At 34.1% G+C, this 17540-nt stretch overlaps 2 protein-coding genes across 2 annotated transcripts in view; one reads left to right on the plus strand and one right to left on the minus strand.

Moving 5' to 3' along the window:
- Positions 1-4409, plus strand: part of LOC106467315 (putative sodium-coupled neutral amino acid transporter 7) — a 15568-nt gene extending 11159 nt beyond the window's left edge. Inside the window, exon 8 of the mRNA XM_013927660.2 lies at positions 3504-4409. Coding sequence (XP_013783114.1) covers positions 3504-3691 — 188 coding nt within the window. The 3' untranslated portion in view covers positions 3692-4409. The remainder of the gene's footprint in view (positions 1-3503) is intronic.
- A 2065-nt stretch (positions 4410-6474) lies between these two features.
- LOC106467318 (regulation of nuclear pre-mRNA domain-containing protein 1B-like) overlaps positions 6475-17540 on the minus strand; it is a 38825-nt gene continuing 27759 nt past the window's right edge. The window contains exon 7 of the mRNA XM_013927662.2: positions 6475-15690. Within this exon, the coding sequence (XP_013783116.1) occupies positions 15541-15690 (150 nt within the window). The 3' untranslated portion in view covers positions 6475-15540. The remainder of the gene's footprint in view (positions 15691-17540) is intronic.

Consider the following 17540-nt stretch of genomic DNA (forward strand, 5'->3'; position numbering starts at 1 on the left):
CGCGCCAAAAGGGACGAAGCAACGCTCACACGTTGGAAACGATGATCATGGGAGAGTTCGCGAGGCATCTATAGAGTTTCCCATATTCCTTAGATGTTTACATATTGTTTCATGACAGATATGCAATTTCAAGGCCATTTCACGAGTGTGTTGCCTTGGGTTAGACAACAAGTGTCTTCGGAGCATCAATATCAATTCCAACATGTCGGCCCCCGCCATCACGAAATTTGCTGATCCATCGTTGACTCTTACGAACGTTCAAAATATTTCTATAAACTTCTTTGATAATATTTGTGGCTACAGAGGCGTTGTTTCCCTTCTTGTATTCAAACAGCATTACATGTCGAATGTGTGTCTCGTCGTGTGCCATCACTATAAGGGATTAGAGTAAACTAAACTTAGCACATTATATAGGCTACACTAACGTGACGTTTAGGCGGTTCGTTTAACTATTATACTTGATGTACTCAAATTCGATAACGAGGAACCCACTTTGAGACTAATAATGTCTGGAGACGGCTTGAATGGGTAATGAAGAAAAACTTTAATATAAGTTTAACATAACAGCAACAGTACCTGATGATGACAAAACCTTGTCGAAACACTGTACATTTGCTGTTATGTTAAATTTATATTAAAGTTTTCTTCATTACCCATTCAAGCCGTCTCCAGCCATTATTATACTTGATGTACGTTTTTCGGAGGTGGTTAATGAAAGTGTTCCAAAACGCGACATTAATTTCTTGACGACCTAATACTAAAAAGCAAATCATTATACGTACACAACTAGGTCAATGGAAAGAAATACACACACACACACACATATATATATATATATATATACATCAATCTATAAACAAAAATAGTTTGATGCTAAATGAAACTGAAAAATTAACAAATATTCTAACAAGAAAATATCCAACCTTCGAAACTAGTGTCTCAAAGCATTGCTTGAATTCCTAAAGTCAGATGCCTCCCCTCCCCAATTTTGTTTAAACCCTAAATTAATAAAGCTACCAAATGAAAATATTTAACATTTATATTTATTACTAAACTGCTCAGCATAAATATTTACATTTTTGGATTTAAAGTCGTCAAATGTAGACTATTTACATCATTTTTACTTAGTGGAGGAGACTTAGAGATGTTATCTCCTTCTACCATATATAACATTTCATAGGAGATGATACCCCAAGGAAAAAAACAACAACAAATAAACCATGTTCCTCAAAAAAGTGAGTCATTCTAATGACCAAAAATGTTTCTTAATTGAAGAAAATTTAAACCTGTCTGTAATACATTACTACAGTTTGCTTGTTTTTAGAATTTCACGCAAAACTACTGCGACGCTATTTACCCCAAGTTAGAAATAAAAAAACTAAAAGGAAGGCAGCTAGTCAACATTCCCCAGTACCAACTGTTAGGCTACTCTTTTACCAACGAAAAGTGGGATGGACCATCACTTATAACAACACCACAATTGAAAGGGCGATCATGTTCAGTAATAGGATTCAAACTTGCAATCCGCAGGTTGCGAGTCAAATGCCCTAAGTACCAGGCCTGCATTTCATTAGACTAGAAACATAAGAGTAAAACATACAGGAATAGTACTGTTACCGCAGGCCCCAATAACATAATTATTTCCGATTATTATTAAACTAAATGCAAGTCTTCGATTTATATCAACTTTTAATGGACTGTAGCAAGATACATTTGTTTTCCTGGTCAGATACAACAACAAAACATTATTCCATCCTGCCAATTGGCATATTTTATTTACTGTACAATGATGTTTCTTTTCTGCGAAAAGTCATAAACCAATCAACTAGTAAAAAAAATATTTAATATACCACTTAACTTTCTGAAGTTCAACTAACCTTGCTACAGATTACTTAATAAATTTTCCTTAACACAAAACTTTGAAACTAGCAGAATGTATTCTAAAATCTTGTTCCATTTGTTGAAGATTGTGTGATATGAATACCTCCTTTTGTCATAAAGCTGTGATATAACGAGTTATTATTAAATATTAAGGAATGTACTAAAGTGAATGATGAACAAAAAACACGACTTAAAAATAAGTTGGATGACTTACTATTATCGTCATTGATAGAGATATATACTGATCATTTCAAAGAACCTCTAAAGGTATAGCTATATTACATAAAGTGTGCTGGACTAAAGTATTATAGAAATTTTGTTCCTTTAAGTAATCATACAAGTTATTTATAATTTTACTTGTTAAACATTTATTGACAGAAATTATCTACCCAGAAAAAATATGTTATAATTCCTATAATTAGTGTTTTCATAACCTACTTTCAAGGCTTTGGAAAGCACTGTAAAACAAATTTCACACTTTTGCAGAGGTATCAGGTAACAACAGCTATAATCCCCTGAAAATACAGAAATTATATCATCAGTATTATAGATAAAAAATTTTAGCTTCAGAGATTATCCTTCCAGTGTGAAAAATCACAGAGTTCTATGTTGTATTGTGACAGATTTCCACTTAGCCTAAAGGATGACAATTCCACTCTTGTATGCTAGTACCAAAGACTCTGTAACTAAACAGATTTCATTGATAGTATATTGAGTTTCAGCAGATAAATTGGATAACCCCATACAATTGTCTTACATTTCAAAACTAAATGAATGATCTGAAAGAATCTTGTATGTCTACTGTATTACCAAAAGCAGTGTGACAATAATGTATAAAATTTAATAGATATGGTATGTGTTAAGGCACTGTGCATCATCACAGAATTTCATCAATGTAGGAAGTGCAGTATCACCATAATACAAAAAGGAATTCCTGGTTTCATTAAATATTACTGGTGGACCAAGTACAAACCATGATAATACTCTTTCACTCTTCATGGCTCAAGGAGTCATACCCAAAACTTTTCTCAGGTTGCCATCAACTCAAACCCATTAATCTGAAAGCAACTAAGTGGTGGGATTCATCATGTCTTGCATTAATAGCTGTGATGAGTGGCTTATGGTCTCCAACTCTGTGAAATCCAGCAGCAGTGAAACTCTCTACATATAATACATGTACTAACCTGTAATCCTGAACTCTTTCTTAAAGTCATGGGTGATGGAGTTAATGTCAGAGGTACAGTTTGATTTCACATCATGATACAAAGTTTGTATAAACCAAAGAGCAGTTTATCTGGGTGGAGTAGGCTGATATCCCACATTAGCACATCAAGTGGATTTCTGTTTCTTTGGCACATTGCCCACAGTAAAATTAGGTAACTATAGCTGCCTAAAATGTATCAAACTCTCATACTACCAATAACTATTCCTCTTTAACAGGCCACAAGTAACTTTCTTCATGACATCTCAACTTTTAAATGACTGTTTATCACTAGATTTTGATATGGGTGATATCCCAATAATTTTGGTAATACTGTGTTACAGTTAAATTAATATTATATTACCATTTGATTATTTTAGAATACGTTCATAAATGTATTTTTTACTTTTTTTTTTTCTAGGGCTGTGCCTTTTCAAAGTAACTCTGAAGAAGGATCCAGATCTTTCATATTTTAAAAGCAGGTTCCTTGTGATTTGGGCTATGTTTCTTTTAGCTGTAGGAACATGTATATTTTTCTTGGTGTTAATGCAGGCACTGATTAGAAATATGTCTGGTCAAGCTATAACAGGAAAACCTCATATTTGTTAGTTACAGACAATACACGCCTTACATATTATGATATTGTTACGTCTCATAAAAGAAATGGTAGTTTTCTTATAATTTTCTCTAATCAACTTGCTATATTGCAATTTATTGAAAACCATTGAAAGAGTCTGTAATAAGAAAAGCTAGTATTTTAGTCCAACCACCTTTTTCATTTTTCAATGAATAATGATTGGGAATACATATTAAATATTTACGTTTGCACTGAGCCTTTAAATTTTTTTTTTCATGGTATAAAATATTTCTACATGATAATTCCCTGCCTAAAGCATTATAAAAATTCAAATCCACCCTATTTTATTAATTCAAGCAAATTTTTAGTGAAAAAAAACTATTGTTTTATGTTGGGCTTATCCTTTTCTATTTGTGTATAAGATTGAATGAGTTCATACATTTTTTCATCCTATTATTGCTGTGTGTAGCTATAATAGCTATACTGTTTATTTCACTTTTTTAAAAACTTGGGAAAATCCATTGAAGTTAAAATAAGCAAAATTAATGTTTGCTGTTAATAAAGATTTCAAAGTGAAGAAAATGTCTGAGCCAAAGGTCTGTCATTTAATTTACTGAATAACTGCCTAACTTTCAGCTATATTTATAGTATAAGTTGTAAGACCTTCGTTGGAATTGTGTTATGTTAAATTAATGTATTTAAACAAACTGAGTATGTGATACTAATGACTACATTAAAAAATTAAGTACACCCAATTTTTGAAGTATTTACTTTGAACTTTGCTCAATTTAAAATCTCTTACAGATGACTAGTTCTATAGTTGAATTTCTTGGATAGTCACCTATTGATTTTTATTGTTCCAAGAGAGATTTTGATGTGAAAATGTTTAATCATTAGAAGTTATAGTTTCATATGAAATTGTTTTAAATTTTTATGTTACAAAACTATCACTTTTGACTAGTACCAACTTTAATGCTATTATATAATGCATACCTCTTACAAGTTTGATATGGCAAAGAAAATAGCAATAAATATATATAATAATGCATGTAAAATACATGCAAATAACATACTGGAAGTATTACTACTTGAATTTTGAATAAATATTAAAAACACTTATAACTGTTGCTTCTAAACACATTAGAAAATCTTAATACAAACAAAAACAACACATACCTCAAAATTAAAACAAGTACTGAGGTGAAATAACAATAAAATTAAATGAAGATAGGTTGAAAATATTTATAATAAACATAATGTCATATATATTTATAAAAGTCACAAATATTATAAATGTATTTTAGCCAGGCTGCCACAATTTCATTTCAAAATGCATAGTTACTTTGCTATATATATTAAGCATTTTGAAAGCTTTCCCCTAAATTGTTTAATTTTACCCTGTAGGTGAAGTTTAAAAATGTAAAAATTAACAAGTCTTCCTTTTAAATGCACCAATACTCCTTAGCCTATCAATTTTTATACAATACCTTCTATGAATAGATAAATCATAAACTAACTATTGATATTTAATGATATTTTTATCTTTTGCAAGATTAAGCACTGACATTGACAAACTGTCATATTTCTAGGAAACTTAGATCAAAAGAAACAAACCTACAATATTGGAAATAATTAAAGAAACAGAGAACAAAGTGAGTATATAATAAAACTTACACAAGATAGAATAATATCTTTTGTGTAAAATTGAAATGTGCCTAATGCAGTGTTGACATGTCATAATATGACTGACACTCAAGTAACTAATCTGAAAGTATGAAACCAGCCTAAAGCCTATATAAGCACAGGAAGTGATACAATTTTAGAGTCTGAAACTTGTGGTGAACATGGTGGCTCCTGGAAGGGAATTACAAATGACAAGCATATAGAAATCAAAGTTTTGACTAAAGAAGACTACTCCTATAGACAAATCACAGCCTGATTTCATGTTTCTTCCAGTGCTATATGCAAGATCCTGAAGATGGATTGTGAAACTAGTACTGTTAACAACAGAAGTGGTTGAGGAAGAAAATCCAAACTATCCAAAAATGATGTAAAGTTCCCCAGGGTGAATTTTATGCAGGATAGACAATGATCCAGTAGAGATCTTGTGAAGGACCTTGCTGCAAGTACAAATGTTATGTTTATTCTAGAAAAGTAAGATACACAGTAACCAAGAACAGTTTCAATGAGTGCATAGTTGCTTGGAAACTTTCACTGAGAAGAGACAACAAACCAAAAACTGAAATAGGCAAAAGAAATGTGACAGTGGGTTGTTCAAACCTTGAAAAAAGTGCTCTTTACAGACAAATCTAAGTTTAAACCATTTGACAATAATCAATGGCAGTTTGTTCGAAGGTGGACTGGAGAGCAGTATAACAATAAGTACACAAAAGTTATAGTAAAGCATGGGGTGGATCAATACAATGGTGGGGCTGTACTTCAGCCAAGGATGTCAGGGAATTACATAAAAGTTATTATTTTCCTACACTGAAAATGTATTTCAGATAGGTACTTACCTCCTCTCACATAAATAGCTATTCTCATTCAGTGCTGCCCTCTATATGCAAAAAATATTTTTATGCCTGCCATAAGCCTTCTATCTCTCCTCCACTGGAATTGACCAATAGGAGTGCAACACACTCTCATGACACATGTGACTCCCTCTATTCCATTCTACCTAAACTATCACTTCGAGTTTTGGCAGAAGATGGAAGCACCGGTTTTCAGTGGGGAGGAAGGGTGAGTGGAGGTAAGAACCTATCAGAAATATATTTTCAGTGTAGGAAAATTATAACTTCCAATATGGTACATTACATCCACTAACATAAATAGCTAGAATCCCAGATTGAATAGATGGAGGGACCAGTGTGAGGGAAAGAATGCTGCTAAGAAATAAGGAGGTGGGAATGGATGCCATGGAAGGAAGCCATGCAAGCAGTATAACAGCAAAGAGCAATATCTGTCTGGATAAAGCTTGAATAAAGGTGGGAAATGGAAGGAAGGGAAATCAGCAAAAAGGAGATGTTTCCCTCCATAGCTGCCAAAGTTTTGAGGTGGAAAGGATGATCCAGGTAAAGGAGAATATATGTAGGTTGATAAAGAGTACGTGAAACATCAATAGCAAAGAAATCAGACCTCCATCATCCACAGGCTGAAAGGAGAAAAAAATATGTCTTAAGGGAAAGATGAAACAAGGAGCATGTGGAAAGTGATTTGAATAGAGGCAATATGAGGCAGTGAAAAACCACATTAACATCCCAGTCTGGAAGGGTAGCCTCCTGTAGTGGACGATGAATCCGGAAGGAACACATTAACATGGAAAATGTAGAAGAGGTAAATATAATACAGCATCGGGAAAAACAAAAGATGCAAGACAAAGCTGCCTGAAAACCTGATACTGAGGAGATAGAAGACCCTCAATCACGAAGCCATGTAGGAAATTCCACAATATCAGAAACAGTGAGTTGATCAGCAGAAAACCCTCAACCCATAAACTGACTGCAGAAAATGTTCCATTGACATTGATAAACTTCCATGGAGAAGGGCAAATGGAATGAGCCAGAAATGAAGTTACTCGCCAGCACAAAGCTGGACCTCCTCACCAAGGTCTGGATAAATACCAAGCATGAAGGGCTGGATGAAGCACCAGTGACCAAGGTTGATGAAGAAGGGAGGGAGACAGAGGAAGAGGTAATGGAGGGATAAGATGGAGCTGGAGAAGCCATGGCTGGGGCAGCCAGTAAGGAGCAATCAGAAGGACTTGACACAGAGTGGTATAGATGATCGAAATCTCCCAGTGAAGATGTCGAATGGGAGGATATACATATAGATATTTGTTGGTCCAATCCTGGCTGAAAGCATTGACAGCAAGAGGATGAGGTACTGGAAACCAAAAAAGAGGTAGTTTGTGGTTGAGAGATATGGCAAAGCCACTGGAAAACATCATTGAAAGCACCCGGAACATGACATGCAATGATATGAATATCTTGCATATGGCCTCAAAAAAAGAAGATCCAATGTAGGATTACAGAGGGACCAAGAACTCGTGCAAATCTGGTGATGGAGATAAGCAATCACCGTAGAATTGTCAGAATGGATCATTACCAGATCAAAGCCCGACATATAGCTCCAGAATGTTCATATGATAAGACTTCTCAGCCACATACCAATACGCTGACACTTCTTGACGCTGGCAGGTGATAGGATCCCGAGGCAAATAGAAGGAATTGGGTTTATATGTTTGTAATCAAGCACAAAGCTACACAATGGGCTATCTGTGCTCTGCCCACCACGGGTATCAAAACCCGGATTCTAGCATTGTAAGTCCAGAGACATACCGCTGTGCCACTGGGGGCAAGGAAATGGGTATTTGAGACAAAGGAAGGGGGAAGAAATTGGAAGATAAGTCCCTGTGATAAAACCCAAATAACCCACTGATCTGTAGCAAAAGATTTCTAAAGGGGAACAGATTTGCACAATCAAGCTCCCACTAGACTGGAACCCACTGGGTAGTTACCAGTACTGTTGGCATCATGCCCAGCTATGTCAAATAAAAGGAGATGAAGAACCCCTGGAGGGAGGAAGAGGTAATGGTTGAGAAGGACTGGGTTGGAAAACAGGAATAGGACAAACGAGCTACCAAAGAGGAAAGGTTAGAGTTTTGATGCACAGACTCCACACATAATTCCAAAATCTCAGACACATGATCGAAAACATACTGCCTAAGGAAATGGGTCTTACATAAATCCCTTAGATAAGTGGGCAGCAAATGAACCTGGGACAAGGCCGTATTCTGACACAAAAGATCCCAACAACTGAGAAACCACGTGTGAAAAGCAACAGCCAAAGATGACAAATGAGCCAATGTGGAGGTAATAAGGGAGAAGCTGTCCCTCGAAAAACGTTCAGGATCTCGATGTATTGCCTCGGAAATGATTGATGGTAGATAAATACCATAGAAGTGAAGTAAGGGTAAGACAAGGGCATGAAAATTGGGTATGGGTTAAACACACAGGAAAATCAGAGATTGCTCCCCACACAGGTAAAATAGACCCCAATTGCTGAGAATCAAGAAACAGAGAGTTAGCTTGACGGTAAGCCAAAGCAAACTAATCTGTAGTCTGTGGAGGGTGAGGTACCCTCAACCAATTGTGAAGCAAGTTGCTCAGCATGAATGTTAATGTCCGGTGAGGATGGGCAAACTAAATAAGGAGAGGAAGAATTATGATGCAACAAAGAAGGACAGGGATTATAGGGAATTGGGGAAATGCATAAAACATCACATACCTGAGAAATCATGTCTAAAATTGCCATATTAGGCCTAGCTGATTTTGCAGGTTGGGCATAAGAAGACATGGCAAAATCCAGTGGTGGAAAAAGGCTATCAAAATCTTCATTGACCCAAACAGGTTCAGCATGTTCAGGAGGAAGTGGTTGACCCATATAATAATTAATCTCCCGGCGGAGAGAAAGAGTGCTTGTAGGAGATATGATACCTGAAGTGGTAACATGTACCTAAGAATTCATTTCTGAAATATGAATCAAACAAAATTGTTTGATAGACAAATGCAAGTGTGTGAGAAAAAAAAATGACTGGGAAATTAAGTTAAAGTAAAAGGCATCTTCAATATAATGCAAAAATTGATGAAGAAATCCCACTTTGGAATTGAAACTATTAAATTTACGTGTGCAAAGCACACGAAAAACACCAAAAGCAAAAAACATTTGAATGCGAGTACTGCCAAAAAATTGTTTGCATATGGAGGAAGCACTGAATGAGAATAGCTATTTATGTGAGTGGAGGTAATGTACCGTATCGGAACTGAAGGTACCCTGACTGTTGACAGATACAAGCAGGTTCTGAACCACCATGTCAGAAATGTATCTTATTGGGCAGAGTTTCATCTTTAAGATGAAAATGACCCCAAGCATACAACAAATATTGTGAAAACCTATTGGAACGTAAAGAGGTTGATGGAACACTCACAACAATGTTATGGCCTTCACAAGGTCCTAATATGGACATCATTGAGGCCATATGGTGTTATATGGGTGCTGAAAATGTTATACAGCAATCAAACAATTTGGACGATTTGGTGTTACAGGATATTAAGAACAACATACCATAGTCCTTCATTGAGAAACTGTATTGGAGCATGAAGGTATGATGTCAAGCCCTATATAGAGCAATGGGCTCATATTCCAAATATTAATCTTCTACACAGTGTATTAATATGTCTTTGCATATCTTCTGTCATAATGCATTGTGCTAATGTTTGTGCATATTTGCCGAAGATAATTTGCATTATATACCCACTTTTCCTCTGTTTCTATATTAAAGTTCAATACTGTATATCTTATGAATTTCTGTCACTTGAGGGATACAGCAGCTCCTCACTACAAGCTCAATCTTAAAGTGATTTTATTTGAGCCTGAGAGTTTGGTATAAAGATTGATAAATTCAGCTACTTAAGTAATTCTAGATGCTTTAATCAAGATAACTTACAACTTGAACAATGAGCATACTTATTAACTTGAGTATAGAATAATTTCAATGTATTTAGTTACTCAAATAAACATCAGATGCAAAAAAATTTGATTGAACCTTTTAAAAGCTTCACAATCCTAAAACCCTTATCTCAATAAACAGTTAATTACCAAAGAAATGTAGTCTAAGGTGACCAGATGTCACCAAATTCTAAGGACAGTACCAAATTTTACAGCAATGTCATTAGAAGGAAACTGTCCCCCAATTATATAAAATTTAAATGTAAAGCACACTTTTTAGTCAAAGGTCACAAAAGATACATTTTCTTATGTACCTCTCACAACATTATACTAACCGAGACTAAATTCTTATAAATTACCACTGTAAATTAATTGTTTATTTATGTACTTTTTCTAAAATACCAATGTGATGTCAATGAGGCAAGTTTCTGAAGTTTCTCATATAGGTCATTTTTGTCAAATCTTCACTTAACGATTTTCTGGATACAATGTCTTCAATTAAAAAAAAAACCTTGTGCATATAATCTCAGTTTAAAATGAAGAACTGGTATTCTTTTCCATTAATTTTTTATCAAAAAATCTCTGATCACGAGATACTTTCTTCATGTTACTGCTGCTTCATACTTATTTAGTTCATTGTGAAACTGCTTTTAACAAATTAAATTTCCTAAACTCTTTGATAAAATGTACTTCAATTTACTATTCAAACAAACAATGATTACATAAATTATACATTCACAAAGCACAGCAAATATTTCATAATTCAGTGATACAACATTTGGCATAACATTTAAAAGAGTGACCCAAAACATATGTTTATTGGAAAATAAGTTGTCAGTGAAGCTGGATATACATTTAAGCTTAGGCTTTATCAACCATTATTTGTTATTTCAATAGTTCTTGTCTTATTTTTAGTATCAAGAGCTGTTCATTAAAGAAAACATTTATTCATTTAGTTTGGTCAGAGATTTTCATGAAATATTAATTAATGACAAAGAATCTAATCATAGCATCTAAATAAATACTTGTTTTCATAAGTGTGATGTTACAATTGCCATTCATGGTGCTGTTTCATAAAAATAAGCTAATTACAATAGAATCACACTAATGCAAGATAATCTTTTCAGCAGTTTTCAATTCAACTAATTACTTCATGATATTACAGATAGGAAAGTTGTGGTAAAAAAAAGCACAAAAGTACTTTAGTTGAAAACTGAACTTAACATATAATCAGGAATAATCTAGATACCTGGATTTTTAAAACCTCTAGCTCCAAGATACAGCATTTTGTTGACATCTCTTATAATTTTCAGTTAATAAATTAAAACAGGATAGTATTAGAATACTACAATACATATATTCAGTGATGTTTATAATATTATTCATCACTTAAACATGTTCTTTTCAGTCCACTTGAATTTTCTAAGTAAAAAAATCAAATGAAAAAAAAAGAAAGATTGCAACTTTATGAATATAAGTTAAGTTTTCATTGTAGAAAAAAAAATTTACACAGACATATATTCCTAATTAACAACAGTATCTGACAGAATATGATGCCAGACTTGGTTATGCATCTTAATTATATCAAACAGAAACAATTTTCTTTAAGACTGCAAAAATAACCCAATTGTCTTGAATGAAAACAGTAAGAAAATAAAATATTTGGTATGACAGTTTAGTTAATTCAAGCTTCTACTGCTTAATTCCATACCTCCCTTATACTGCTTCGTAATGTACCTAATATTTATAGTTTTATAATTTAGTTGTCAGTGGTTTAATATATTGGATTTTTTTCCTTTAGTTATAAACTGACATTAGTGCTAGTCTCGACTCTAAGGTAAGAGAAACTGAAAACATTGAAATACATATTTATATTATCTTTACAGCAACTGGCCAAAAATGTCACAATATATACTAATAACGTTAAAAAATGTACATTCATAATTTCATATTCTATCAAATAATAAAATGTTTATATTCTACTTACACTACGTTATAATATATTGTAGACTCATAAAAGAAGTGCACTCATATTCTGTTATAATATACTAAAAACCCAATAAAAACTATGTTACCATTCTGTTGACATTAAGTAAATAGATATTGTAGATTCACATAAACAAGCTTTGTTTTATTCTGTTTACAGTGAAGTAACAGAAACTGAAGACCTTAATAAAAAAGCATGATTCAGTCTTGTTGATAGTGAAATAACAGGTACTGAATACTCAAATAAAAAAGAAGAATAACTCAATTTTTTTGACACTGAAGTAACAAATACTCAAGACCCAAATAAATAATCATGATCTTTTCTGTTGACAATGAATAATGGACAGTGTAGATATACACAAGGAGTAGATCCTTACAGTGTAGACACTGAGGCAACAAGTATAGTAGTCAATTACTATTTTGGTGTTACCAATATAACACACCTTCTAGATGAAACATAAAATAAACTTTGTTGATAATGACTGGCAGACTATAAAGAAACAGAGGGTGTAGACCCAAAGGAAGTGTTGACTGTAATTGTCAGATTGTAAAGAAAACATGTTGATCCAGATATAGAAATATAGTTTAACAGTGTTGATTGTAAAGAAAACATGTTGTAGACTTAGGGTGACCAGATTTCCAGACCAAAAACCTTGGACAGCCTAGCCCTTGCTCCTAATTTCAAAATGGTTATTACAAGTTTGAAATAATTAAACTTTTATTTAATTTACTTTAAACTTATTCAACTGTTCTACAATATTTCCAATGTTTTTGAAATAACTTCAACTACTTTTTTTATGATAAACACAAAAAAGTGAACAAAAATAGTCAAATTATGTATCCAAAAAATCTTTAATTATTCACTATATCCAATTCATCATAAAATAAGCTACTTCATACTTGGATTTATTTAAGAATACGTAACATTGTCAAACATACTACTTTTAGGTTTAGCATTACTTTGAAACTTTTTAAGACATATTTTTGTGAAGAATGAATGAAATGTAGAAGTTCTGTTTTTTCATTAAATAATAAAAAAATTCAGTTCATGGCTATCTGTTATAAAATTCAGTACATGACTGTAAATGTGTTTTTACAAAGAGCACTGACTTAACTGTCCCCACATTCAGACCTGGGTTTCTCACCATGCACAGATGGAACTTTTGAGAGGGTTTGGATGCAGGAGAGTATGTGTTACAACAATGAGCAAGTCAAGTAGGCCTGTTACATTCATGATTCAATGTGGCTGACAGTTTGATGCCTATCATAAAATGGGATGTGTTGTGCACCCAGAGAACTTTTCAGGGGACACCGAGACAAACTATCAAGAAATGGGACTGTTCCAGAAAAACTGGGACATATAGTCACCCTATGTAGACCCAAGTAAGGAAATCTAGTTTAACAGTGTTGATTGTAACCAGCAGACTATAAAGAAACAAATGCTGTATGCTCAAATGATGATCTCTGTTTCTAAGCACTGATTAACAGTCTGTGAAGTAACAGACATTGTAGACCTGACGAACAGACACCAACTTTAACCTTATGACAATGACTGGCAGACTGATAAGTAAAAGATTTTTAAGGCCCAAATAAGAAGTTGCTTCAAAATTGTTAATAATGACTGATAAGCCATGAAGTAGTAGATACAGTACACCCAAATGTTAATAGTAGGTTCACTGTGAAGGAAGAAATTTTGTAATTCTAAATGAAGAAACCTATTTAAACATTTTGTTAGTGACTGCCTGACTGTGAAATGGTATGTATTACAGATCCAAATGACAAAATCCTGCTTCAGCCCTGCTGACAGTGACTGAGTATGATGTAACCAATATTGGATTGACGAATCACTTGATAACTTTTTAAGTCTTATTAACACCAATTAAAAACTTCAAATATATGGTGTAAAAAGCCAAATGAGAAAATATGCTCTTACACATAATTTACAGAATTCACAGAAAATAATGGGCTTTATCATCAAATTCTTTAAGATTCCACAAACTCGTTGATAAACCACATAATCCATCTTATAAGATCTATTTAGAACGCAGAAGCATTGTTACATAACCACTAAATCATTCTACAAAATAAAGATTAGAAGAGTCAGTGGCAATTATTTTCATACTATAAGACTTCTCACAAATGATGCAAGCAATATGCATTATATTTTCAAGGTACTGAGATATTTTAGACATATGTTATTTAAACGTTAAACTATTTGTCACAGAATAATCTTATCATCAATGCACATCAAGTAACATGTTCCTATTAACATGCCATGTACTAACTCCTAGTACAAGTCTACCTAGTTACCATTACGTTTTGGCTCTTTCTTGTTGTAGCAGTATACAGTTTGCTGGGGTAACAACTGTTTAGAGTGATTCAAATGTTTTAGTGTGTTTCAAAAAGCCTATAAAGGGCAGTACACCTCAAACTAACCTATTGATGTTAACACTATAAGAAGCTTAGTCTTGTTTTTGATTTGCCATTGCCCTGAGTTACTGATGATAGGTAAGTGGTAGAATTCTTTGAAACTGGTCTAACTCAGTGACAGGTAATGAACTGAAGCATAGATTGGGCTTCATATTTCTTTTTAGTACCTTAAACAGCTTGTCTGTTGGGTATTCAGAAGAAAACTTAGTAGTGTCAATGGTGCATATATTTTTTCGAAATATATTAATATTCACTGTGGTGAGTTAAAAAAAAAGAGTAATCAAAATGCAGTACATGAACTTGATCTATCTTAAAAGTAAACAGTATACTCAGAAGTATTAATATCTATTTAACTTACTTAGTTGTTACTTACTGCTCATTATTTCGATCTTATTTTCTATCTAAGACAGCCCAGTATTTCATTTTCTCATTCAATCTGTATTAAAACTAGTTTATATGTGTTTTCTAACTTAAAAGCTTGAATGGGCAGTAAAGGTAGTTTTGACTTCCCTTTTATTTATTATATTTTCATTGATACTGTATGCATATATTTGTATCTATGTAACAATCCATTTTTTCTGATATATATTGACATCCTTTTACATAGTTATTATCTTTGTACTGAAACTGTAATGCTTTTCTTGCATGATTTAGTATAGGTACTATTTTTTTACTGTAAGCATCAGTACTAAAAAGCTTCTTTTGTCTTTTTTTATTTACAATGATATGTTTGTGACAGAAATGATGTCCATAAATTTTTACAACATTTTGTACATAAGCTCGCCCTCTTAGTAACATTCTGTGAGTAATAAAAATTGTATGAATCATCTCCTAGACAACACTAATTGTAGAGTTCTTCCTGTTTTACTCACATATACAACTATGTGCTGGCTCAGTGTAGCTACACCAATAAACCACTGCCACATACATTAAATACAGAAATTCTCTACGTGCTTTTTCAACGATGGCTAAACAGGTCTCCAGCAGAGGGAAGTGGGGCTAAACCTTCAGTAACATTTGGAAGAAGTGTCAGATCTGGGAGATTCTGCAGATGGGACTTCAATTCATTCTGCACTCTTGTTACTTTTTGCAATTTTTCTCTATATTCCTGAAAAGAAACACAATACAACAGTTAACTTGCCTCTAAAATGTAAAATATATTCAAATTTAAAGAATTAAATAAAATTATATACAGGTACAAAAGAAAGATGTTTTTGAAAGTTATAATTTTCCTACACTGAAAATGTATTCCCGACAGTTACTTACTACCTCTCACATACATAGCTTTTCTGGTTCAGTGCTGCCTTCTATTTTCAAATATTTTTCACAAGCTTTTCACTCCCACGCACCCCTCAATTCACATGGTTTAACTGATTCTTGCATGCAAATTATCATGTGCCAAACTTCTACCAATAGTAGTGCCACACACCCACATGACTCATAAGACTCCCCCTATACCATTCTACCTAACTATCACTATGAGTTTAGGCTGAAGCATAAGCACCGGGTTGACAGTGGTAAGGAAAGGTGAGAAGTGTGAGTGGAAGTAAATATATTTTCAGTGTAGAAAAATTATAACTTCCCACAAGGTACCTTACTTCCACTCACATACATAGCTAGAATCCCACATTGAATAGATGGAGGGACCGGTGTGTGAGAGAGAAAGTAGAAGCATTCTTTGAAAGCATCCAAAGGACCCTCTAATAAGAGGATTATACATGGGAGACCACATCATTTCTGTATCAAGTATACTCTTCTCCTGGATGTGGAAAAAATATGACAGATCTGGGTAGAATATTGTGAGAAGCACATCCCAATGGGAGAGAAAACAGTTGGACAATGATCCTAGCCACAATATATTATAATTTCAATCTCCCTGATGAACAGAATGTGTTTAAAATAAGGGATGCACTCCAAGGTGTAGAGTGGTTAGGGCAAGTCAACTGTGTCAAAAATCGACTGCCGGGAACTGACATTAATGCGGAAGTAGGATGAGGATCATACTGTTCGTAAGTCAACTACAATCCAAAACTCAACTGCCAGGAACTAACATCCATGCAGGGGAAGGACAGAGGATCATACCATCTTCACATCCAGTTCAGCTGATCTGAGGGAGAAATCCCACCATCGATCTATGAAAAGGGCAATGTGAAATAACACATCCTACACAAATCAAACAGACTGTAACCACCTCAAACGTAGTAACATCCTTGGCATAAAGACATTGAGGGGTAGTGCAAGATGATGAAGCAGATCAACCAACAAGTGCACCCACCATGACCCATAACACTAGGGTAGTGCTCTTGAGGCAAAATGAGTGAGAGACCAGGCACAACTTGAACACATATGAGGACTTATATTGATTGGTTTAGCTCTGAATCCAAAACTCAACCATTGGGAACTAACATCTATGTGGAGGGTAGGATGAGGGATCCCAATCATTATGACAGTGCACTCCAAAGCTACAACATCCCCTCAGACAAATCCATGCAGAGGTGGAGCATCCATTTGGAGGGAATCTCGTCATCTACACTAGCAGAACACCACTGCCCTACTCTCAACTGAATGGAGTTTTTATTGTTTATACTGTATATCTCTCTCTCATTCAGGAGGATACCTCCATGGTCTACCATCCCAGCGATGTGGAACTGGAAAGTGGTAAGGACTCTCTTACTCCACTGGGAAAAAATGGGGGGAAAAACACGGTGGATAGTTTGGAGGAATGTTCACACTGGAGGCAGTGCAATGGGTGACCAGAAAACCCTATTTTGAAAAGCAGACCAAACCCAATTTATTAAATCTAAGGAATGGCAGCAATCTCCTTCTTCTTCCTTATCCATGAAGTCCATGGGTTAGTATGATCTGGAACAGGCATAATTATGAAGCAAAGATATCACTACGAGTGATCTTGTGGAACACCCTCATCTCTGGTTTACGTGATTGTAATGAATAATGAGC

The sequence above is a fragment of the Limulus polyphemus genome, unplaced genomic scaffold, assembly GCF_000517525.1.
Source record: "Limulus polyphemus unplaced genomic scaffold, Limulus_polyphemus-2.1.2 Scaffold2565, whole genome shotgun sequence".
Taxonomy (NCBI): Eukaryota; Metazoa; Arthropoda; class Merostomata; order Xiphosura; family Limulidae; genus Limulus; species Limulus polyphemus.